The following is a 23,386-nucleotide window of genomic DNA, read 5'->3' as shown; positions in this document are numbered from 1 at the left end:
TTTCATCCGAACCATCATGTTTCATAACATAGTTACTACGATGTTGGGACTAGCCAAGTTTCTCACTATCCGGGAGAGATGGCGATTCGAATCGATTTCAACCAGCTGGGAATTTATTCCTAACACAAACCCAGGTCTACCAGCCACGATAGCCTTAGGTCACCTTTGGTACAACTCCGGTACACATTTCGCGGGTCCGTACTGTGCCGCACAATCTGGAACACCAGATGCCAGGATGCTCAGGCCAAGCCTGCCCTTGGGCTCAGTCTGATCGTTCCCCGAAAGGAGCGCACAACAGAACGATTCCCGGCCTGAGTTGAATTACTCGGCTTCGTGGTCGGAATGAGTTATCCGGCCAGCTAAGTGAGAGGCATGCGTTCAATCTTGTCAGAAGCACCAACAACGGTACGGTCCTTAATCGACATAGACGGGGATAAATCCACACCCAAGACCTCCATGTCTTGTCGCTTCTCTATCGACTTCCCGTCCGGTCTCGATTTACTTTTACCCCATGGTTCTTGTTCCACGATAGCAAATATAGCCAACCGTGCTCTGGTATCCACCTATATCTCGCAGGTGACAGGACATCACCTGACTTCTACCGGTCTAAGCATGGCTAAGCATATATATTCGATCCTGGACCTATACCGGTTAAAGGTGTAATATTTGGACAAGGAATGTACATGCATCAAGTGGTTTCGTTCAACTCTTATAACCTAATGCATCAATCATAAATACGTAAGTAAACATTTGTAAATTACTGGGAGACTTATAATGCTCCGGGGCTTGCCTCGCAGAAAGGAAGTAGGGCGGTGGTCAGGACACTCCGAAAGCTCTTCAGGGTTCTGCTCCACGCCTTTGGGAGCTGCGGCTTGCGGATCCTCCTGCTGATTCCCTTCCTCTGCTTCTTCGAATTCCAGCAACGTGATCTCTTCCTCCGATCCTAGATGCATGAGTATGGCATAAGTATTATGAATGCATATATGTTAACAAGTGCATCATGTTTATTGAGTAGGTGCATATCTCTTCTCGGTTATTTAATTATCTACTTCCATAATGCATCGATTATACCATAAAATAGCAGCTACTTGTTTCACTCATAACTGGAGTTCTACAAATTCAAATCTAGTGATCCTGGACTTTCTGGAAAGCTTATCAAATTCTCTACAACTTTGTTATTAACCATTTTTACAGCCACATCAGTTTCAACATGCAACTCATCAAACTCTAGAATCAGTCCGGAACTATTTAATATGCAATATAAAGTAATAATACTTCTACTTCATGTAATCATCCAAAATTTGACAACATAGGATCTACCAACAGTTTAAGCATACCAAATACATTTAAGATAATATAATGGTGAAGCCCAAACTATTCATTTAATTGCCTTTATTATTTTATTTAGTTATCTAGGTTAAATAATAAACATATATCAAATATACTTAATAAATTCTCAAAAATTTACAGTGCCTTACTAATGCTATCAAAGGACTACTATAAAAATTTCATGTCATTTTACTAAGTAGAACATTCTATACAAAAATGATAAGGCAGCAAGGCTTGAAATAGCATAAATGGAAAACCCTATTGAAAAGTGTCAAGCAACAGATTTCTTATTTTTCTTAGCATCCATATGGTACTAGGATTACCTCCAACAAATTTCATGAATTTTGGACTCATAATTAATTTATAAAAATTCATGCAAGGATTAACTATTCATAAAAGAAAAATCTATAACTATAAATCTACACATGCACTGGTCCTCAAATTTTTACCATAGTTCATATATGCTAAGACTAGCTTACCACAAAAATTTCATAATTTTTGGAGCACAGGAACTCTAGATATAAAATAAACAAATTTGAATGCATTCAAAAGCACATTTCAAATCCCTATTTAAATCTCCAAAAATTTCTACTGTACAAGTCAAGAACATATTTTTCCTAAATACTACACTTCCTAAGTAACACTCACAAATTTATTTCACAATTTTAGGAGCTATCAAACTGAAGATACAAAAATAACAAAACACACTTGAATCTGGAATTTTTGAACTATCTTTAAAACCTAGAGTCGCTGACAGCAGGGACCCACGCGTCAGTTGGACCCACCGGTCAGCGAGACCAAAACAGAGCCGGCGGCGCTGAGCAAGCTCGCGTGGCCATAGCTCGTCGACGGTGAGTCCGCCGGCGGTGACATCATCACTACGCGATCTATGTGACCTAGCGAATCTACTGAGCCAGATGGCCGGACCTATTGCCGACTCTAGAGATGACGGTGGCGGCAATGGCGGAGCGGCGGGGCTGGACCACGGCGGTACACCGGTGGAAGCCATGGTGACTCAAATTAACGCGTGGACAAGCATCAGTGGACTACAAGGAAGCTATTGCTCGCTCTATCGTGGCCTGCGGTGGTCGGGTTGGGCCTGGCCACGACGACGGAGGGTGGCGGAGGAGCTCCGGCGAGGCTTTACATGGCGCGGTGGCTTACCAAATGCTATCAGCGGGTACGGGAGGAGGCAGTGGGTCACTGGGGAGCTAGTGGTGCTGCTGCGGTGAAGAATGGATGGCTCGTCGCAAGCTTGCGCACGGCTATGGCGACGGCGGAGGCGAGGAGATGCTCGGCTGTTGCTGCGGGCGCTGCCAGTGATGAAGGCGAGCCGGGAATTGCGAAATGAAGGCGCGGACAGGAGCGGGCGGGTGCTGGCATGATAATGCCACTCTCAGGCGCGTCGTGGCCGGCGCGGTCAGGGCACTGGCGATGCGCGGCCATGGCGACCTCCACGCGGCGCGCGGTGTCTGAAGCCTGTCGGCCACCGAAACGATTCAGTTCGTCAGTTAAGTCCCGAAGTCGAGCCTGACAGCGAGTTTACACGGCGAATTATCTGCTAAACCAAAGCTCCAACGTGCAAGCAATCTACACGACTTGTGTAGTCATATGTACCAGCTACAACTTTGGTTCAAGTACCTCGTTCTAATTCGCAACAGAAACGGAGTAATATCACCCCAAACATCGGCTGTCAGTCGGTCAGTCAATCAACAACTTAGAAATTTTTGTTAAGTCATGAAATGCTGATTTTCCTGATTTTTGTGGGACCTATTCAAGCATGTTAGAAGCTAAATCAATCAATGACCCAAAAATAGAAGTTGTTCCTTATACCAAGTACTACAACTTTGCTTTAGTGAACTCCTCCATGCAAGGTCTCCAACATCTAGTTTCAAATTGGTCAAACATGTCACATTTAAAAGATGAAACATATCAAAGCATGGCTTGATGACCAAACTAGCCCTAGCCCTAAATACCAAAATTGTTCACAATGATATCCTAAGCATGTTCAAGCAATTTGCAAGGTCATTTAAACATTTCATGTAGTAGTCACTCATAGAGCTATTTAAAGTAATCACATGAAATATGCCTGAAAGACTTGACCATGGAAAATGACATTCATGATCCATGTTCCATTTGTGAACCTAAGCATTGCCAAAATATTTTGGTGACTCAAATCTACCAAGTACATGTTTACATTCATGATCATTTGCATATGTACAAAGAAACATGCAATAACAAGCAACGTTGCATATGTTTCAATTCAATGTTTCAAGTGTAAATGCTTATTTATGAATGAGTGATGATCATGCTCATGTTATGCAAGTCAAGTTATGCAAGGCTAACACCCGAGGTGTTACAGCCCCTCCCCCTTATAAAAATCTCGTCCTGAGATTTGCAAGACCTACCATTCTTGGAAAAAGGCGGGATAAACTTCTCATAGATAATCTTCTCTTTCCCACGTAGCATCTTGTTCACTATGATTGTTCCACACCACCTTATAAAACTTAATAATCTTACTCCTTGTCACTCTCTCCATCTCCTCTAATACTCGAATTGGCTTTTCTTCATAGGTCAAATCTGATTGAAGCTGCACGTTGGTGGGTGCAATCGCTTCTTCAGGTACTCGAAGACATTTCTTTAACTGAGAAACATGGAACACATCAAAGATTGCACTCATCTCTGGTGGAAGTTGTAACTTATACGCAACATTTCCTTTTTGTTCCAAAATTTTGTATGGCCCTACATATCTTGGTGAAAGCTTCTTTTTCATCCCAAATCATTTCACACCTTTCATGGGTGATACTCTCAAGTATACATAGTCACCCACTTCAAAAGTTAGTGGTCTTCTTCTTCTATCGGCATAACTCTTTTGTCTTGATTGAGCTGCCTTCATATGTTGCTGGATGATACGTACTTGCTCTTCAGCTTCATTGACAAAATCAATACCAAAGTATCTCCTTTCACCGGGCTCAATCTAATTCAATAGAGTTCTGCACTTTCTGCCATACAAGGCTTCAAATGGAGCCATTTTGATACTCGCTTGATAACTGTTGTTATAGGAGAATTCAGCTAAAGGTAACCATTTCTCCCATGAACCTTTTGAAGATATAACACAAGCTCTAAGTAAATCTTCTAGGATTTGGTTCACTCGCTCTGTCTATCCTGAAGTTTGCGGATGATAAGCTGAACTTCTGATTAGCTTGGTTCCCAAAGCCTGGTGTAAGTGCTCCTAGAAACGAGCTATGAACTATGGTCCTCGATCTGAGATTATAGTCCTAGGTACTCCATGCAGTCTCATGATCTGGGAAACATATATCTTAGCGTATTTCCCAACTATATACCGTGTGTTCACGGGTATAAAGTGTGCTGACTTGGTGAGACGATCAATAATGACCCATATTGAATCATGACCTTGTGGTGTCGTTGGAAGGCCTGTGATAAAATCCATGCTGATTTCCTCCCATTTCCATCCTAGAATAGGCAATGGCTGAAGTAATCCAGTAGTTTTCATATGGACAGCTTTTACTCTACTACAGTTATCACACCTAGCAATATAGGTTGCGATCTCTTTCTTCATCTTAGTCCACCAAAAATGGGTTCTTAAATCTTGATACATTTTACTACTACCCGGATGGATAGACAATTTGGATGAGTGAGCTTCTTCTAAAATTTGATTCCTTAGCTCACGGTCTTTTGGTACCACTAACCGGTCCTCAAACCATAATACACCTCTTTCATCCAATCTAAAATGTTTGGTTTCTTGCTCTTGCATTTTTCTCTTGATGTGACTTATTCCTACATCTGTCTGCTGTAGCTCTATGATTTTGCCCTCAAGCGAACAACTGATTGTGATATTGTGTAGTACAGTAGGATGTAGCAAGTTGAATCCATCTTCCAACAATGCTTCCACAATGTTGCAATGGGACTTCCGACTAAGTGCATCGGCTACTACATTTGCTTTACCTGGATGGTAATGCACTTCTAAATTATAGTCCTTAATCAATTCTAACCATCTTCGTTGTCTCATGTTCAGTTCTGGCTGGGTAAAGATATACTTGAGGCTTTTGTGGTCAGTATAGATATGACATACATTGCCCAACAAGTAATGTCTCCATATCTTTAATGCATGGACAACGGCTGCAAGTTCCAAATCATGTATAGGGTAGTTGACTTCATGTTTTCTCAATTGCCAGGAAGCATATGCAATTACTCTTCCTTCTTGCATAAGCACACATCCTAAACCTATTCTCGATGCATCACAAAATACATCAAAAGGCTTTTCAATGTCTGGTTGTGCTAGCACAGGTGCTGTAGTCAACAAAGTTCTGAGGGTGTGAAAAGCTGCTTCACATTCTGGTGTCCATTTGTACTTCTCTTCTTTCTGAAGTAGCCTGGTCATAGGCTTAGCTATCTTTGAGAAGTTTGGAATAAACCGCCGATAGTACCCTGCTAACCCTAGAAAACTCCGAACTTCATGAACCAAAGTTGGGGCTTTCCAATCCATGACCTCTTGTACTTTTGATGGGTCTACTGAGATTCCATCTCTTGATAAAATGTGACCTAAGAAAGGTACTTTGCTTATCCAAAATTCACATTTGCTAAACTTGGCATATAGCTTATGTTCTCTCAGTCTGGATAGGACAATCCTCAGATTCTCTTCATGATCTGACTCATTTTCTGAATAAATCAATATGTCATCGATAAACACGACCATGAACTTGTCAAGTTTGGGCATGAATACTGAGTTCATCAGGTACATGAAATAGGCTGGAGCATTTGTTAGTCCAAAAAACATAACCAAATACTCGTATAAGCCGTACCTAGTAGAGAAAGCAGTCTTAGGTATATCCTCCGGTCTGATCTTTATCTGATGGTAATCTGATCTCAAGTCAATTTTGGAGAATACCTTTGCCTTCGCTAACTGATCGAACAAGATGTCTATGCGGGGCAACGGATATTTGTTCTTGATGGTCACCGCATTGAGTGGTCTGTAATCTACACACATTCTCAGTGACTTATCCTTCTTTTTCACAAACAAGGCTGGACATCCCCACGAAGATGAGCTAGGTTGGATAAGACCCTTGTCCAATAGATCTTGCAATTGAACCTTAAGTTCCGCTAACTCATTGGGTGGCATTCTATAGGGCCTTCTGGATATGGGTGCGGTACCTGGCACTAATTCAATCTTAAATTCCACGTCCCTATCTGGTGGTAGACCTGGTAATTCCTCTGGAAATACATCCGGAAACTCACAAACCACGGGGATATCACATATTGTGGTGGTTTGGATAGCATAGGCTAAATGTTGGGGTTCGAAATCGCGGGAGAGTGGGACTAGAAAAGCATTCCCTCCCGTGGGTTCTCTCAACATGATAGTACGGGTGCTGGTGTCAATAAGAGCACCATGATACTTCATCCAATTCATGCCTAAGATTACACTTATCGACAACCTCGGCAATATTATCAAATCTGTTGTGTACTCCCTCCCTTGTATCGAGATGAGTACATTTTTTACTATCTTTTTGGTAGTAACAGTTCCCCCTACTGAACTTATGTTAAAACTCCCTTTGCTTACTTCAATTATTTCTTAATCATGTCTAGATGCAAATGCTTGACTCATAAATGAATGAGAAGCTCCTGAATCAAATAAAACAACAGTGGGATGCTTGTTGACAAGAAACATACCAGCCATGACAACTTCTCCGATGGGCACTTCCTCCACAGCGGTATAATGCACTTGTCCCTGACGTGCCCTGGCATTCGCCTGTCTCTGATTGTTCTGATTCTGGTTGCTATTCCTCTTGGGGTGGGGGCATTCCTTGGACCAATGACCCAGTTGGTTGTAGTTGAAACATGGTTGATTACTTCTGAATCTGGTGGAGCTGTCCTGATTGCCATTTCCTTTTGGTAAGGCAATAGTGAATGCCTTACGGAATGGTTTCTGTGGCCTATTATTCTGAGCTTTTGGTGGTGGAGGCCTAAACTTGGGTGCAGGTGGATGGAATTGTGGCCTAGCTGTGATAGGCGCTTTTGACTGGAAAGATCTAGATGCACTGGCCTCATATGCCCTCTTGCGACCTTTAGCAACTGCATGCATGTTGTTGTGGTTTTCTTGGGTCAAGGCATCACTAATAAACTCATTGTACGTGGCACATCTAGAATTTGCCATAGTCTTCATCAGTTTAGTACCCAAACCTCGCTTAAAACTCTCTATCTTTTTCTCTTCAGTATCCACGAAACTGGGAGCATATCTTGACAAGTTGTTAAATGCGTGCATGTATTCTGTGAGTGACTTTGTTCCCTGAGTGAGCCTCATAAATTCGGCTGCTTTCATGCGCATCAGGCCCGGGGGAATATGGTGTCCTCTAAAAGCTAGCTTGAACTGTTCCTAGGTAACTCGCGCATTAGCAGGCAGAGACGACAGGAAGTGTGTCCACTAGATCCCTGCTGGTCCTTGCAATTGATGAGAAGCATACTCTGCTTTCAGATGCTCTGTGACCCTCAACAGATGGAATTTCTGCTCAATGGTATTCAGCCACTCATCGTCCTGCAGTGGTTCCTCAGCCACCTTAAAGATCGGAGGCTTCGTGTCCAGAAACTCCTTGAATGTACTATGCTGATTTGGCTCGGCCCCTGGTTGATGTGGTTGGCCACGAGCAGTGTTTTGCGCGATAAGGCGCAAAGCTTCTTCCATTGTCCTCTGGCTACCCAGGAACTGGGTAAAGAATTCCTGAGCAGACGGTGGCGGTGGCGGTGGCAAGTCATCATGGTTGCCATCCTGGCTGCTACTAGCTCCTGCATGGGTGCGCGTCATCTGCGAAGTTGCAACAATAAGCGATTATTGGTTGAGGTCAAGAGATTGCAGAGGAATTATGTACTCATGCCAAACTGAAATTACTGGAGAAAATTCTCAAAATCACAATAAAAACAGAGGCATAATAATTCATCCTCGCAACATGACATCCCCAATTTGACCACTTATCGCGCTCATAACGCATGCAAATTTAAATCGTGATCACTAACAAAGGACTGGAATAACATTGATGTTCAACCAAAAGTGCGATAGTCGTACGATTAACAACATTTCATGATAGTCGGATTACCATTACCAAATTCGAACTACAGGTCCATTACATGAATAAAAGTGATACATTAGTCCTTCCACTAAGTGCTAAGCGATCTAATCTTCATGATGATCACTATCTAGGTCGGACGTAGGATCATCTCCTTCCTCAGGTTCTACTTCTTCTTCAGGCTCCACTTCTTCTTCTTCCTCGTACCCTTCTAGATCCATTTCCATGGCTCCAGGTGGGACATAAGGGTGGAGCTGATTGTTTAGTAGGTGAACCTCTTCATGTAGATTATCGTTGTATTCTTCCGCATTGGCCAGCTACTGCACTAGCTCGAACTGTCGAGCTCTCAGGACATCTTCCCTGGTCCAGGCTGCATTTCGCTGGTGAGTTAACCGAGTCATCTCTTCAGTGAGCCTCTCAATCTCGGCGTCGTGCTCCCTCTGAAGCTGACATCGATCCTCGTGGGCATGACCAAGAGCACCAGACACACGTCTGAGGCTACCTTCAACTCCATCTAACACTCTCATCATTGCAAACATGGCGCTCATGGCAGGGTTATCGCTGTTCTGCCCTTCTGCTGCACCAATCTCCAAAGATCTTCCTCTTGCCTGCTACCATGAGTCAGTGGAGGGGTTACCCCTCAGAAAGACTCCAACCAAAGCGGCTGCCAGCTCCTGAGGAAAACGATCCATTATATCTCTCAGGATCCCAAAGGCTGCCCTGCCAGCTGCTTCTTCAGCAGTCCTACCTGTTGACTCATAACACCAACCTGTCCACTCAGAATCGTCACCTCGGGGACAAACAACGGCCTCCATAGTAACTAAGAGACCTTCTCCCAACTGCTCATTTGCCCAGAAGTAGCGGGGTTCCATTCCATCAGGATAGCCTACATGGCTGAGCACTCTCCACAAGAGTGTAGGCATCCCAAACTCTCCAAGGAACGTGTGACGTTGACGGGTACGTGGAGCAAGCTGACGGCTAGGAGCTCTGCCTCCAGTGGACTTGCGAGCAGTCTGCTTGGTGCGTGCCATCTGCACCATTAACATGTACCCCTTGGTGAGACAATGCCATAATGGATAAGAGTTACATAACCGAGTAAGAATCTTATAAGGGGAGGAACAATGTAATTATGTGAATGGTAATTTAACATGATGCATGCTCGTGCCATACGTCCTCACAAACTTAGGAAAATTTGTTTCTAACGGTAGACACGGTGGCATACATACGTTCTCATAAATAGCGTAACTAGTCGAGCTACACGTTTCATTGTTAGTGTACCTGCATAAAATTTCATTTCAGCCCTAAACCCATAATGAAATATGCAGAATGTAATTGTAAATACTTTCATATATGTATACCCATACATATACTTCCGTATCAATCTACCCGACAATAATTTACATCCACAATTAAATACGTACCATATACACATGCAAGCATGCATACATAGCCGTACCACAGCTAACTCTCCCCGACCGCACGCTCACATCTTGTGGTCATACACTCATCTTACCTTGGCGTAGAGGCATTTGATCCATACATTACCACTCAAGTGAATGGCATCCATACTATAGCACACCGTATGGACGACGAAGTAAAAAACCCCCATGTTAGTACTTAAATAGCCACCTAATAGTCCTTAATTTGGGTATAAGGAAAGTGATCATTGGCACACTTTAGATTTCAAATACCTATTATATAACAAATAGTTGCTAGAGACGGGTTTTTGGAAAACAAAACTTTTGTTTTAAATACACTTGTGACAATTAACGTTAAATCTTGCTCTGATGCCAGCTGTCGCAGAACCGACCAATTTATAAGAATACAAGTATAATGGCAATCCGCAAGCGGTCGCACTGTTATACTTGAACCCATATAAACCCGGTAGTCCGTCGAGTACCACGATGGGTCTCGATAAACGATTTACAACAACCAAGATCGTACAGGATTCAACATACATGCCACATATTACATAGAGTTCACAGATACATTTCGTCATCAGAGTACGAATAAAAGTTATTACAAACCGAGTTTGATAAATAAAGCGGAAGCAAATAAGTTCGAAGATAAAGTTTCCAACATAGTTTGATACAGTGCCAAGCCAGATCACGGTCCACAAAAGCAAAGATAGGAATTATTTAAAGAAGCCTGCCCAAGACTTACTCCTCATCCACAGCGGGATAGAAGCAACTCTTGCAATAACCATGATACACAGTGCCATCTGCAACAATGGGAAAATAAACCCTGAGTACGAGAAGGTACTCAGCTAGACTTACCCGTCATGAACCAGAAATAAAATGACGCCAAGGATTATGCAAGGCTGTATAAGTGGACGTAACTTGATAATATTTTGCGTAAAAGGCAGTTTACCCGTTGTATAATTATGATTCCTTTATCAAGTTAATTATAACTATCCATTTCTAGATTAGCAACTATCCTGTGCCAAACATGTGGTATATCATTTAGAAGCATACAATAGTAACCATAGCAGGTATTGTAATTCCATTTTCATCCGAACCATCATGTTTCATAACATAGTTACTACGATGTTGGGACTAGCCAAGTTTCTCACTATCCGGGAGAGACGGCGATTCGAATCGATTTCAACCAGCTAGGAATTTATTCCTAACACAAAGGCAGATTATGCAAGGATTAACTATTCATAAAAGAAAAATCTATAACTATAAATCTACACATGCACTGGTCCTCAAATTTTTACCATAGTTCATATATGCTAAGACTAGCTTACCACAAAAATTTCATAATTTTTGGAGCACAGGAACTCTAGATATAAAATAAACAAATTTGAATGCATTCAAAAGCACATTTCAAATCCCTATTTAAATCTCCAAAAATTTATACTGTACAAGTCAAGAACATATTTTTCCTAAATACTACACTTCCTAAGTAACACTCACAAATTTATTTCACAATTTTAGGAGCTATCAAACTGAAGATACAAAAATAACAAAACACACTTGAATCTGGAATTTTTGAACTATCTTTAAAACCTAGAGTCGCTGACAGCAGGGACCCACGCGTCAGTTGGACCCACCGGTCAGCGAGACCAAAACAGAGCCGGCGGCGCTGAGCAAGCTCGCGTGGCCATAGCTCGTCGACGGTGAGTCCGCCGGCGGTGACATCATCACTACGCGATCTATGTGACCTAGCGAATCTACTGAGCCAGATGGCCGGACCTATTGCCGACTCTAGAGATGACGGCGGCGGCAATGGCGGAGCGGCGGGGCTGGACCACGGCGGTACACCGGTGGAAGCCATGGTGACTCAAATTAACGCGTGGACAAGCATCAGTGGACTACAAGGAAGCTATTGCTCGCTCTATCGTGGCCTGCGGTGGTCGGGTTGGGCCTGGCCACGGCGACGGAGGGTGGCGAAGGAGCTCCGGCGAGGCTTTACATGGCATGGTGGCTTACCAAATGCTATCAGCGGGCACGAGAGGAGGCAGTGGGTCGCTGGGGAGCTAGTGGTGCTGCTACGGTGAAGAATGGATGGCTCGTCGCAAGCTTGCGCATGGCTATGGCGACGGCGGAGGCGAGGAGATGCTCGGCTGTTGCTGCGGGCGCTGCCAGTGACGAAGGCGAGCCGGGAATTGCAAAATGAAGGCGCGGACAGGAGTGGGCGAGTGCTGGCGTGATAATGCCACTCTCAGGCGCGTCGTGGCCGGCACGGTCAGGGCGCTGGCGATGCGTGGCCATGGCGACCTCCACGTGGCGCGCGGTGTCTGAAGCCGGTCGGCCACCGAAATGATTCAGTTCGTCAGTTAAGTCCCGAAGTCGAGCCTGACAGCGAGTTTACACGGCGAATTATCTGCTAAACCAAAGCTCCAACGTGCAAGATATCTACACGACTTGTGTAGTCCTATGTACCAGCTACAACTTTGGTTCAAGTACCTCGTTCTAATTCGCAACAGAAACGGAGTAATATCACCCCAAACATCGGCTGTCAGTCGGTCAGTCAATCAACAACTTAGAAATTTTTGTTAAGTCATGAAATGCTGATTTTCCTGATTTTTGTGGGACCTATTCAAGCATGTTAGAAGCTAAATCAGTCAATGACCCAAAAATAGAAGTTGTTCCTTATACCAAGTACTACAACTTTGCTTTAGTGAACTCCTCCATGCAAGGTCTCCAACATCTAGTTCCAAATTGGTCAAACATGTCACATTTAAAAGATGAAACACATCAAAGCATGGCTTGATGACCAAACTAGCCCTAGCCCTAAATACCAAAGTTGTTCACAATGATATCCTAAGCATGTTCAAGCAATTTGCAAGGTCATTTAAACATTTCATGTAGTAGTCACTCATAGAGCTATTTAAAGTAATCACATGAAATATGCCTGAAAGACTTGACCATGGAAAATGACATTCATGATCCATGTTCCATTTGTGAACCTAAGCATTGCCAAAATATTTTGGTGACTCAAATCTACCAAGTACATGTTTACATTCATGATCATTTGCATATGTACAAAGAAACATGCAATAACAAGCAACGTTGCATATGTTTCAATTCAATGTTTCAAGTGTAAATGCTTGTTTATGAATGAGTGATGATCATGCTCATGTTATGCAAGTCAAGTTATGCAAGGCTAACACCCGAGGTGTTACAGTCGCGCTCTCGGATGGTCTGATCGACCACCAAGGCATCCTGGTTTGCCTTCTCTTGCAACATCACAGACCTCTCCTCAGCCTTTAGCTTGAGGTCCCGCTCCGTCTGTAGCTCTGCTAGGAGCTCGCCAGCCCTCTCACAGGCCACAGCATTCTTCTACAGCAGCTCGTCTTGCTCCTTTCGGAGCCTGGAGATCTCCTCCTCATCTAGCTTTGTCCTCGCCGACAAGTCCTCAAACATCCCGTGGGCCTCCTCCATGTCCTGACACGCCTAGGCCTCCTGCTGCTGGGCGGCAGCAAGCTGCGTGCCCACATCTCCTCATAGCCGGCCCTCCTCGGCAAGGCGATCCCATTCCGCCTTCTGTTCACGGAGGAACTGGGATTTGCTCCGACTATGAGCAACAATGATCTGAAAAGAAGGCCGGTATCAAAAATACGAAAACACAAAAGTACTTGAAGAAGGAGGAAAACGAGGAAGAACAAGCAGATACCTGGCTAGTAGGAATGACAATTTCACGCAGGGCCCCTCTGACCTGGTCCAGGGCAATCATCATAGTCGAAAGCCCGAAGTCGAGACTCTCCCGCTCCATGCTCTCGGCATGGTCGTCGAGCGTGAAAAGAGCCGATGATGGGTCCTGAGCGGCCATCCACTGAAGCGGCGGCTCACCCCACCTAGGGGAGCAGCTGCCCCCCGACAAAGGGGCTGGGGGCAACTCCCTCCTGGTCCTCCGCATCACCGCCATGACGCCCGAGGACCCTCCGACCGGATCCTCCTCCATCTGGGCCGCTTTGACCTCCATAGGCGGATCCACCTGGGCCCCCGATGGCACGGACTGCACCATGCCCTCGGACACCACCGTGGCTGCTATCGGCTTCTCCTAGCACGGCGTGGTCACGGCCACCCCCACCGGGGCCCCTGGTGGCGTGGACTGCACTACGCCCTCGAGCACCACCGTGGCTGCGCCCGGCTGATCCTGGCTTAGTGCAGTCACAACCACCTCCACCGGCGATACGCGACCCTCGGCCAGTGATGTCGCACCCACTGTGGAAGATCCTGCCTGCTCGGCGGCCACCAAAGGCGCGGGTGCCACCACGGCTATCGTCGAGTCGACCAACGCAGCCGCAGCATCGTCGCCACTCCTGCCCAAAACAGGAGCAACGTCGAGCGACGCCGCCCATCCTGCCTGACGGGCAAGGCTCTTCTTGGGCGCCGTCCCCAGAGGGTGGCCCATCCGCAAAAGTCTACACAAAAGAAAAAGGCATAAAGTCAAAACAAAAAAAATGAAATAAAAGAAAGACAGGGGAGTCAGTGGCTTACCCCGACGCCTTCGGCCGGCGGGAGCGCTTTGGGGATGAACCCCCAGACCCCTGCCCAACTCATCGGGATGGGACCACTTCAAACCTGCCCCCTGCTCCTGGGCAGGGGAGCTCATCTCCCTCGTCTCCGAGGGCGCGGCTACAAAGCCACCCCTCTCGGTCAACACCTCAGGCTGGGTGGCAGATCCACTCACCTCCGTCCTCTCATGAGACACGGCAACAGGACCCCCCCTCCTCCATCAGCACCTTGGGCGCCTCCTTGGAACCAGCCACCCACTGATCCTCTGTCGGCACCCCGTGCGAAGCGGCGGACTCTTCGGCTCCAACCTCCGCTAACCTTGCGGACTCGCTTCCCTCCACGTGGGACGAGGGGGGTTCCTGCATAGACGGAGGGGCATTGGTCAGCGTGCCCTCGTCCTCTAGGACACCCCAAACCACATCGGCAGCAACCTCATCAACATCATCATCATCGTCATCATCGTCGTCATCGCTGCTTACATCCTCTCCTCGATCCCATGCTTCCTGCTTCCGTAGCTCCTCAGCTTTCTTTTGCTCCCTTGCCCTCTTTTCCCACTCGGCCGTGACGCGATTCACCGCCACCACGACCCGATCCTTCGGCAGCGGGACCGGGCAGTCCTTGAAGAATAGCCTCCTTGGCTGGTCCTACCATCCCAAGGTTGGTATTAAAGGATCAGAAATTCAATCAAAAAGGAGGGCACGGGGAAGCAAAGCTTACAAATTCAAAGAACCCGGGTTCCGGTCGCATTGGGGGATGCCCTGGCACTAGATACACATGTTCAAGGGTAGAGCCGGAGGTGTCCTTCGTAGGCTCCATCGCCTCCCTGATACGCTGTGCCACTTCAGAAGGAGCAAGCGCCTCATCAACGAGCACCGTTCCTTCGAATGACTCTCTAGGAACCATCCAGTACAAGGGAAGCGCGTGTGCCATTAGCGGCGCCACCCTCCTCGCATGGTAGGCACCAATGCTCCCCAACCCCTTCACGCCCCAGACCTTCAGAGCATGAATGGCAGCGAGAAGGTTGGCAAGGTGTTTCTTCTCCGGAGTTGGACAGCCCCACTGCCACGACTCTGGGGCCTCGTCGATAAGGCGCCTAGAGTACTTCGGCAATGTGGCACTCAGGTCGTCCCTAACGTAAAACCACTGCGAGTGCCACCCCTTATTTGAGGATGACAGACGCATCAGCAGGTAGTCCCTCGACCGGGTGGGGCACAGATGAATGCTGGCACATCCCATTGGCACGCTCACATCCTTCCCCTCGATCTTCCTCTTTGACAAACTGACGGTGAAAAAGTGTCGACACAAATCGAAGTGGGGATTGATCCCTAGGAAACCCTCACACAGGGCAACAAATGCCGCCATATGCTGGACACCATTGGGGGTAAGATGCTGCAACTCCACTTGGTAATAATCCAACAACCCCCGAAGATATCTATGCACGGGTACGGCAAATCCCCGCTCATGAAAGATGGCAAAAGACACGACGTACCCTTCGGGCGGCGCTGGCTCACTCTCATCACCGGGCAGCAGCCACTCCCCGACGGTGGACAGCGGGCGGAGGAGGCCACGGTGGATGAGGCCCTCCAAACGCTGAGAAGTAATGCTGGATCTACCCCACAGCTCCATTGAAACACCAGGGGGAAGGTGGGTGCGAACTCAACGAGGGCGGCGGCGCGGACGCGAGCTCGACGGCGACGGTAAACGCGAATGCAAACCTAACGATGGCAGCAGTCTTGGCGTGGGAAGCTAAGGCGATTGGCAGCGAAAGCTACAGATGTGAAGGCGAGGAAGCAAAGTACGGAACCCTGGGGGCGAACCCCGTGGTTTTATAGTGGCGACGGATGCGAGAAGGGCAACCGTCCGCCTCGATCTCTGGGCCAGCCACACGCACCGTCGCGTCGCGTCGCGGGACACGCGCCCACCATCCCTATCCTCTCCCACCAAAATCACGCCGGGCGGTTCACTTTCCCGAAGCGACCGGACTCTTTTCCCACAGAGAGGACGTGGACCAGGAAAATCTCTTCACTAAACCTGTCTGGGCCCATAACGACCGGAGGTCGGCCCACCTAGGGTCCTAGAGCCAAAGGGTCATCCCAACGAGGGATAGGCCCGCAAACTACCAGGACTCAAGGACACAAGCATCACCAGGGCCTTGATCCGCAGTCGGGTCCCAGCCGGGCCAACACAGAATAAAATTCCCGCGAACGGAATACCACGATTCCCTTAAAAATATCCAGTTGACGAAACACCAAGTCTTTCAGCCTTACCCACGAAGGGTCCAATACTACCCCCTGGGCGACTCTACTCGAATCACCCGGGGGCTTGGGGGCTACACCCATCGGGTGCGCTCGCGCGCACCCTCTGGCAAAGTAACTCTGACAAAATCGGAAACACCCCCTAGGCGATTCTATCCGAATCACCTGGAGGCTCAGGGGCTACTGTCGGGGACCTAATACCGGGGTACCCCAGAAGGTGGAACCAATAACCATCAAATGTTAAAAACTTCTGGATGGACAAGGGCGCCGCTACGTTCCTTGCCCGAATGATGGGAGTTTGGTTCCGCCTCGCCCGACGCCTTTGGGATAGCTCCGCCTCGCCCGAGGGCTAAGGGCTAGTCTCAGCCTCGCTCGATGCCTTTGGGACAGCTCTGCCTCACCCGAGGGCTAAGGGCAAGTCTCCGCCTCGCCCGACGCCTTTTGGCCAGACAAGCCTCGCCCGAGGGCTAAGGGCTAGTCTCAGCCTCGCCCGACGCCTTTGGGACAACTTCGCCTTGCCCGAGGGCTAAGGGCTAGTCTCCGCCTCGCCTGACGCCTTTGGGCCAGCCTCGCCTCGCCCGAGGGCTAAGGGCTAGTCTTAGCCTCGTCCGATGCCTTTGGGACAGCTTTGCCTCGCCCGAGGGCTAAGGGCTAGTCTCCACCTCGCCCGACGGCTGAGGGATAGACTCTGCCTCGCCCGACCCCCGAGGGGTAGGCTCGATCTCACCCAAGGGATAAGGACTAGTCTTCGCCTCGCCCAACGACTGAGGATGAACCTCACCCCGCTCGATGTCTAAAGACTGGTTTCGTCTTTCCTGACAACTTCTCCCCATTCCCTCATGATGATGGGTACAGGGCAAGACAAGACGTTCAGGTCAACCACGGCTTCAAGGACCATACCCTGCGCCCCAGTACGAAAGGTACTGCCAGGGAACGACGGGATGGGTGCTTTAGACCCTTCCGGGCATAGCAGAGCCTGAAAAGTATTGCAGGTGTGTGCTCTTCGCCTTGTAGAGTTGTAGGCGCCGCCTTTAGCTCTAGGACACGGAACCTGACGAAGATAGACAACAACCACTATGCTTCAGAAAAGGATTTGCGATCTCCACAAATGACGGATATGCCGTCACCACGTTATGGCCCCAAGGGAGCGGCGCCCGCTTCCCGCCCCCTCGGGTTCACCAGATCGGAGCACACGCTTTAGCCTCCAGACGCCCTCTCCGATCGGATGACCTTGGCCACAATGCTACTCCGGACCCCGACCCCGCGTCCCTCCAACAAAGATTCATAGGAATCAGAAGGCGTGCGGAGCAAGACTGGGTAAGGCTCATAAGTCAAAGCCACTGTACTACAGTCCATACCCTGCGAGGGGCAGTGCTCTGTAACCATCCTAACATTCTACAGAGACATCGATAGTATTGTAGGCGCTTATCATCCTTTTGCACCCATCAGAATGGGAAACCAGGCTGGGTAGACGTGAGCCACAAGGCTAGGTAGAGTACGCATCCTAGCCCTCACACTTGTAAAGCCATCCCCTTCATCTATAAAAGGGGATGCGCTTCCTCCAACAGGGGGACGGACTTTTGACGGCACAACACACAACACACACAGTCAAGCTGCTACCAAGCTCTTGGCCTCCTTTCGACCCTTCCATCTGAGACTTGGGACCAGTCCCTCTCTCGATCATTTGTACCCCTACTACGAACCATTTTCGGTGCTAATAACACGAGCAGCAACAAACTGGATGTAGGGACATTCAGCCTAAACCAGTATAAATCTTGTGTCCTTTAGCGCACCATCCGAGCCTAACGCGCATCACTATAAATTTACTTGCCGGTGCTTGTGCGAAACACCGACAACTCCCTTCTTCCTAACCGGCTAAGAGCAGAGGGGTAAAACCTTGCCTTAGTCACGGATCGTGACTAAGAACTACGTAGTCGGGGTCCTGTTACCCTCAACGCTGACGCCCTTGACAACCTAGTATCACGATCCCAACGTTCCTCACCTGAGTGTGGTGCCTCTCCACAGCCGCCGCCCTCTGCATCTTCATCGACTGCCGATCGCAGCGCCTTCATCATGGGGGACAACACCGACCTCAAGGCCACCTTGGAGACCCTAGCCGCCACCCTCAAGACCCTACAGACCTCGGTCGAGGCCAATTCTCGGGCCGTCGAACGCCTAGCAGCTGATTCTCGATCGCCCTCCGGCAAGTCCATCACCGGTGAGCACCACCAGGACCGGCCGCCACAGTTCTAGAAGATGGATTTTCCGTGGTGCGACGGCAAGTCCAATCCTCTCATCTTCATCAATAGATGCGAGTCGTATTTTCATCAGCAGCAGATCATGGAGGAGGAGAAGGTGTGGATGGCCTCCTACAATCTGGAGGAGGGTGCCCAGATGTGGTATATCCAAGTCCAGCAGGACGAAGGCATTCCATCCTGGCACCATTTCAAGGACTTGCTGAACCTCCGCTATGGTCCTCCCCTCCGATCCAACCCCCTCTTCGAGCTGGCGGACTGTAGGCGCACCGGCACCGTCATCGAGTACCAGGACCGCTTCCAGGCGCTCCTTCCCCGTGCGGGACCCCTCGACGAAGCTCAGCGGGTCCAACTCTTCAACGGCGGCCTACTACCGCCACTCAGCTTCGACGTCGAGGTTCACAACCCACAGACCCTCGCTGGCGCGATGAGTTTGGCCTACAAGCTGGAGCTACGGGAGCAGTACACTGCGACGCCACCCCGCGCTGCCCCACGCGGCCTTCTGCCGGCGCCCATTCAACGTCTCGCTCTCCCCGCGCCACCCGCCATGACGTCACCCACATCGACTACTGCCATCGTGGATGCCCGGTCGATAAAGTGCCTCACCACAGCCGAGCAGGAGGAGCGCTGCAGCTTGGGACTCTGCTACAACTATGACGAGAAATTCGTCTGCGGTCATAACAGGGTCTGCAAACGCCTGTTCTTGCTGGACAGCATGGTGGAGGACACGGAGGAGGTTCCGGAGTCATCCGAACCAGCGGCCACCGAGGAGGAGTCGCCCGTGTTTTCTCTTCACGCCATCGCGGGCGTTCGGTTCACCGACACCATGCAACACCACGTCAATCTCAGGGGTACTTCGCTCCTCGCGCTCCTAGATTCGGGGTCTACACATAACTTCATCTCTGAGTCCGCAGCGTAGTGCACCGGCCTCCCTCTACAACGCTGCCCTTGGCTCACGGCGACGGTGGCGAACGGCGAACGCGTCTCCTACGTGGGCGTCATCCATGGGGCCACGATCACCATCCACGGTGACACCTTTCACGTTGATCTGTTTGTCATGCCCCTTAGGTTTTGACATGGTTTTGGGCACTCAATGGCTGGCAACGTTGGGCCCTATCCTCTGGGATTTTGGTGCCCGCCGCATGACGTTCCATCGGAACGGCCAGCCGATCTGTTGGCAGGGCGTCCAGGGGTCCCAGGCGCCCACCATTTGCACCACTACGGCGACGCCATCTCTACTGGACGAGCTACTCACCTCTTTCACAGACATCTTTGCCGAGCCACATGGGCTGCCACCACCCCGCGCCCGCGACCATGGCATCACGCTGATCCCCGGTTCGCAGCCCATCGCAGTGCGCCCCTACCGCTACCCGGCCACGCACAAAGACGAGCCGGAACGCCAGTGCGCCGCGATGCTCCAGGAAGGCCTCATTCGATGGACTTCCTCGGCGTTCTCCTCGCCTATCCTCCTCGTCAAGAAGGCCAACGGTTCATGGAGATTCTGCGTCGACTACCACGCCCTAAATGCCATCACTGTCAAGGACGCCTTCCCCATACCCATCGTCGACGAGCTTCTAGATGAGCTCCACGACGCCAAGTTCTTCACCAAGCTCGACCTGCGTTTGGGCTACCATCAGGTCTACATGCGTCCTAACGACATCGCCAAGATGGCATTCCGCACCCACGACGGTCTCTACGAATTCCTGGTCATGCCATTCGGGCTGTGCAACGCCCCGGCGACGTTCTAGGCTCTGATGAATGACGTGCTGTGGCCTTTTCTTCGCCGCTTTGTCCTCGTGTTTTTTGATGATATTTTGATCTATAGTGCATCATGGGCTGATCATCTTCGCCACATGTGGGCGGTCTTCGCCAAGCTACAGCAGCACCGCCTTTTCGTCAAGCGCTCCAAATGCGCTTTCGGCGAGCACTCCATCGCCTACATGGGGCACGCCATCTTCGCAGCCGGTGTCGCCATGGACCCCACCAAGGTGCAGGCGGTCTGTGACTGGCCGCAACCCCGCTCGGCGCGTGCAGTCAGGGGGTTCTTGGGCCTTGCGGGCTATTACCGCAAGTTCATCCATGACTATGGTGCCATCGTAGCTCCTCTCACGGCGCTGTTGAAGAAGGAGGGCTTCACCTGGAACGATGAAGCCGCCGCGGCCTTCTAGGCTCTGAAAACCGCGGTCACCACGGCCCCGGTCCTGGCGCTCTCGGACTTTGCACGGCCCTTCACCGTCGAATGCGATGCATCCACCCACGGCTTCAGGGCGGTGCTGCTCCAGGACAAGCACCCCATTGCCTACTTCAGTCGGCCGGTGGTGCCTCGACACCGCTCCCTCACCGCCTATGAGTGCGAGCTCATCGGCCTCGTCCACGCCATCCGTAACTGGCGTCCATATCTGTGGGGCCATCGCTTCATGGTGCGCACGGACCACTATAGCCTGAAGTTCCTCCTCGACCAGCGCCTCGCCACGATTCCATAGCACCATTGGGTCGGGAAGCTGCTCGGATTCGATTTCACCATTGAGTACAAGCCCGATGTGCTCAACACGGTTGCAGACGCACTCTCCTGCCGCGACACGGACGACGGCGTCGTGCTGGCCATCTCCGCGCCGCGTTTCAACTTCATCACGTGCCTTCGCCAAGCTCAGGCCACCGATCCGGCCTTGGTCGCCATCCGGGATGAGCTCGCTGTAGGATCGCGCGCTGCCCCGTGGTCTCTCACCGATGGCCTGGTGACCTATGACGGGCGACTGTATGTGCCACCATCATCGCCTCTTCTTCCGGAGATCATGGCCGCGGTACATGAGGACGGCCACGAGGGTGTGCAGTGCACGTTGCATCGTCTCCACCGGGATTTTCACTTCCCCGACATGCGCCGCCTCGTCCAAGACTTCGTGCGTGCATGCGCCACGTGCCAACGCTACAAATCGGAGCACCTTCACCCGGCCGGCCTGCTCCTGCCACTTCCGGTCCCGACGGCGGTCTGGGCTGATATTGGCCTCGACTTCATGGAGGCACTGCCACGCGTGCGGGGGAAGTCCGTCATCTTAACAGTGGTGGACCGCTTTAGCAAGTACTATCACTTCATCCCCCTCGCGCACCCATACTCGGCGGAGTCAGTGGCCTAGGCATTCTTCACCGACATTGTACGCCTCCATGGGATGCCTCAGTCCATGGTGTCCGACCAAGATCCCGTGTTCACCTCCACATTCTGGAAGGAGCTGATGCGACTCATGGGCACCAAGTTACACATGACGTCGGCATTCCACCCGCAGTCGGATGGCCAGACGGAGGCGGCCAACCGTGTCATCGCCATGTACATGAGATGCTTCACCGGCGACCGGCCACGTCAATGGCTCCGCTGGATGCCATGGGCTGAGTACATCTATAACACGGCGTACCAGACATCGCTGCACGACACGCCCTTTCGGGTGGTCTATGGCCGCTATCCTCCAACCATCCGCTCCTATGAGCCCGGGGACACGCGCGTGGCTACGGTGGCCCAAACAATGGCGGAACACGAGGAGTTCTTGGAGGCTGCTCGGTACCGGCTGGAGCAAGCCCAAGCTGTCCAGAAGCTCCATTACGACAGACATCACCGGCACGTCTCCTACGCCGTGGGCGACTGGGTCCTGCTCCGTTTACGCCATCGCCCAGTCACCTCACTGTCCCAGGCGCCCAAAGGGAAGCTGCAGCCACGCTTCTTCGCACGGAGCTCATCAACGACGTGGCTGTCCGTCTCGCCTTACCTCCGTGGGCTAAGCTCCATGATGTCTTCCACGTCGACCTCCTGAAGAAGTGGGTGGGCAACCCACCCGATGCTCCGCCACCTCTTCCAGCCATGCACAACGGTGCGGTGGAGCCGGAGCCGGAACACGCGGTGCGCGCTCGCCTAGCCCGGGGGATCCGCCAGGTGCTCATCCAATGGAAAGGCGAACCTGCTGCCTCTGCTACATGGGAAGACTTGGACTCCTTTCGTGACCGGTTTCCATCCTTCCAGCTCGAGGACGAGCTGCTCGTCGAGGGGGGGGGAGATGTCATGTGGGGCCGCCCCTATGCAAGGAAACGGCGCGCCAGAGACATACGCCGCGCCGCCAAGCGCGCTGCTGGGGCCACGCCATCGCCCTCTAGCCATGCAGGGCAAGTTGAGCCGGCTAGTGGCTAGGATAGAAGGGTATCAAATCAGTTCCATATATTAAGGAACAATTATTTCCTAGTTTGTTAGCCCTAAGGCCTATTTAGTCTTGTACGATGAAATGGAATAAGGATAAGCAAGATAATTATCATCTACATCTCTACTACTCCCTTCTTCCTAATTGGCTAAGAGCATAGGGGTAAAACCTCACCTTAGTCACGGATCGCGACTACAAACTACGTAGTCGGGGTCCTGCTACCCTCAACGCCGATGCCCTTGACAACCTGGTATCACAATCCCGGCTTTTCTCGCCTGAGCGTGGTGCCTCTCCACAGCCGCCGCCCTCTGCATCTTCATGGACCGCCGA

The 23,386-nt window shown here is 50.2% G+C and overlaps 1 protein-coding gene across 1 annotated transcript; it reads left to right on the top strand.

Annotated features, from left to right (window-relative positions):
- The first annotated feature begins 20,734 nt into the window (after positions 1–20,734).
- Positions 20,735–22,012, top strand: LOC136523423 (uncharacterized). Its single transcript, XM_066517110.1, has 3 exons — positions 20,735–20,878; positions 21,050–21,263; positions 21,441–22,012. The coding sequence occupies exons 1-3, from the start codon at positions 20,735–20,737 to the stop codon at positions 22,010–22,012; spliced, it is 930 nt and encodes a 309-aa protein (XP_066373207.1).
- The last annotated feature ends 1,374 nt before the right edge of the window (positions 22,013–23,386 follow it).

Source organism: Miscanthus floridulus, chromosome 18 (genome assembly GCF_019320115.1).
Source record: "Miscanthus floridulus cultivar M001 chromosome 18, ASM1932011v1, whole genome shotgun sequence".
In the NCBI taxonomy this organism is placed as follows: Eukaryota; Viridiplantae; Streptophyta; class Magnoliopsida; order Poales; family Poaceae; genus Miscanthus; species Miscanthus floridulus.
The sequence above is the reverse complement of the archived record's forward strand: the minus strand, read 5'-3'. Positions and strand labels throughout refer to the sequence as shown.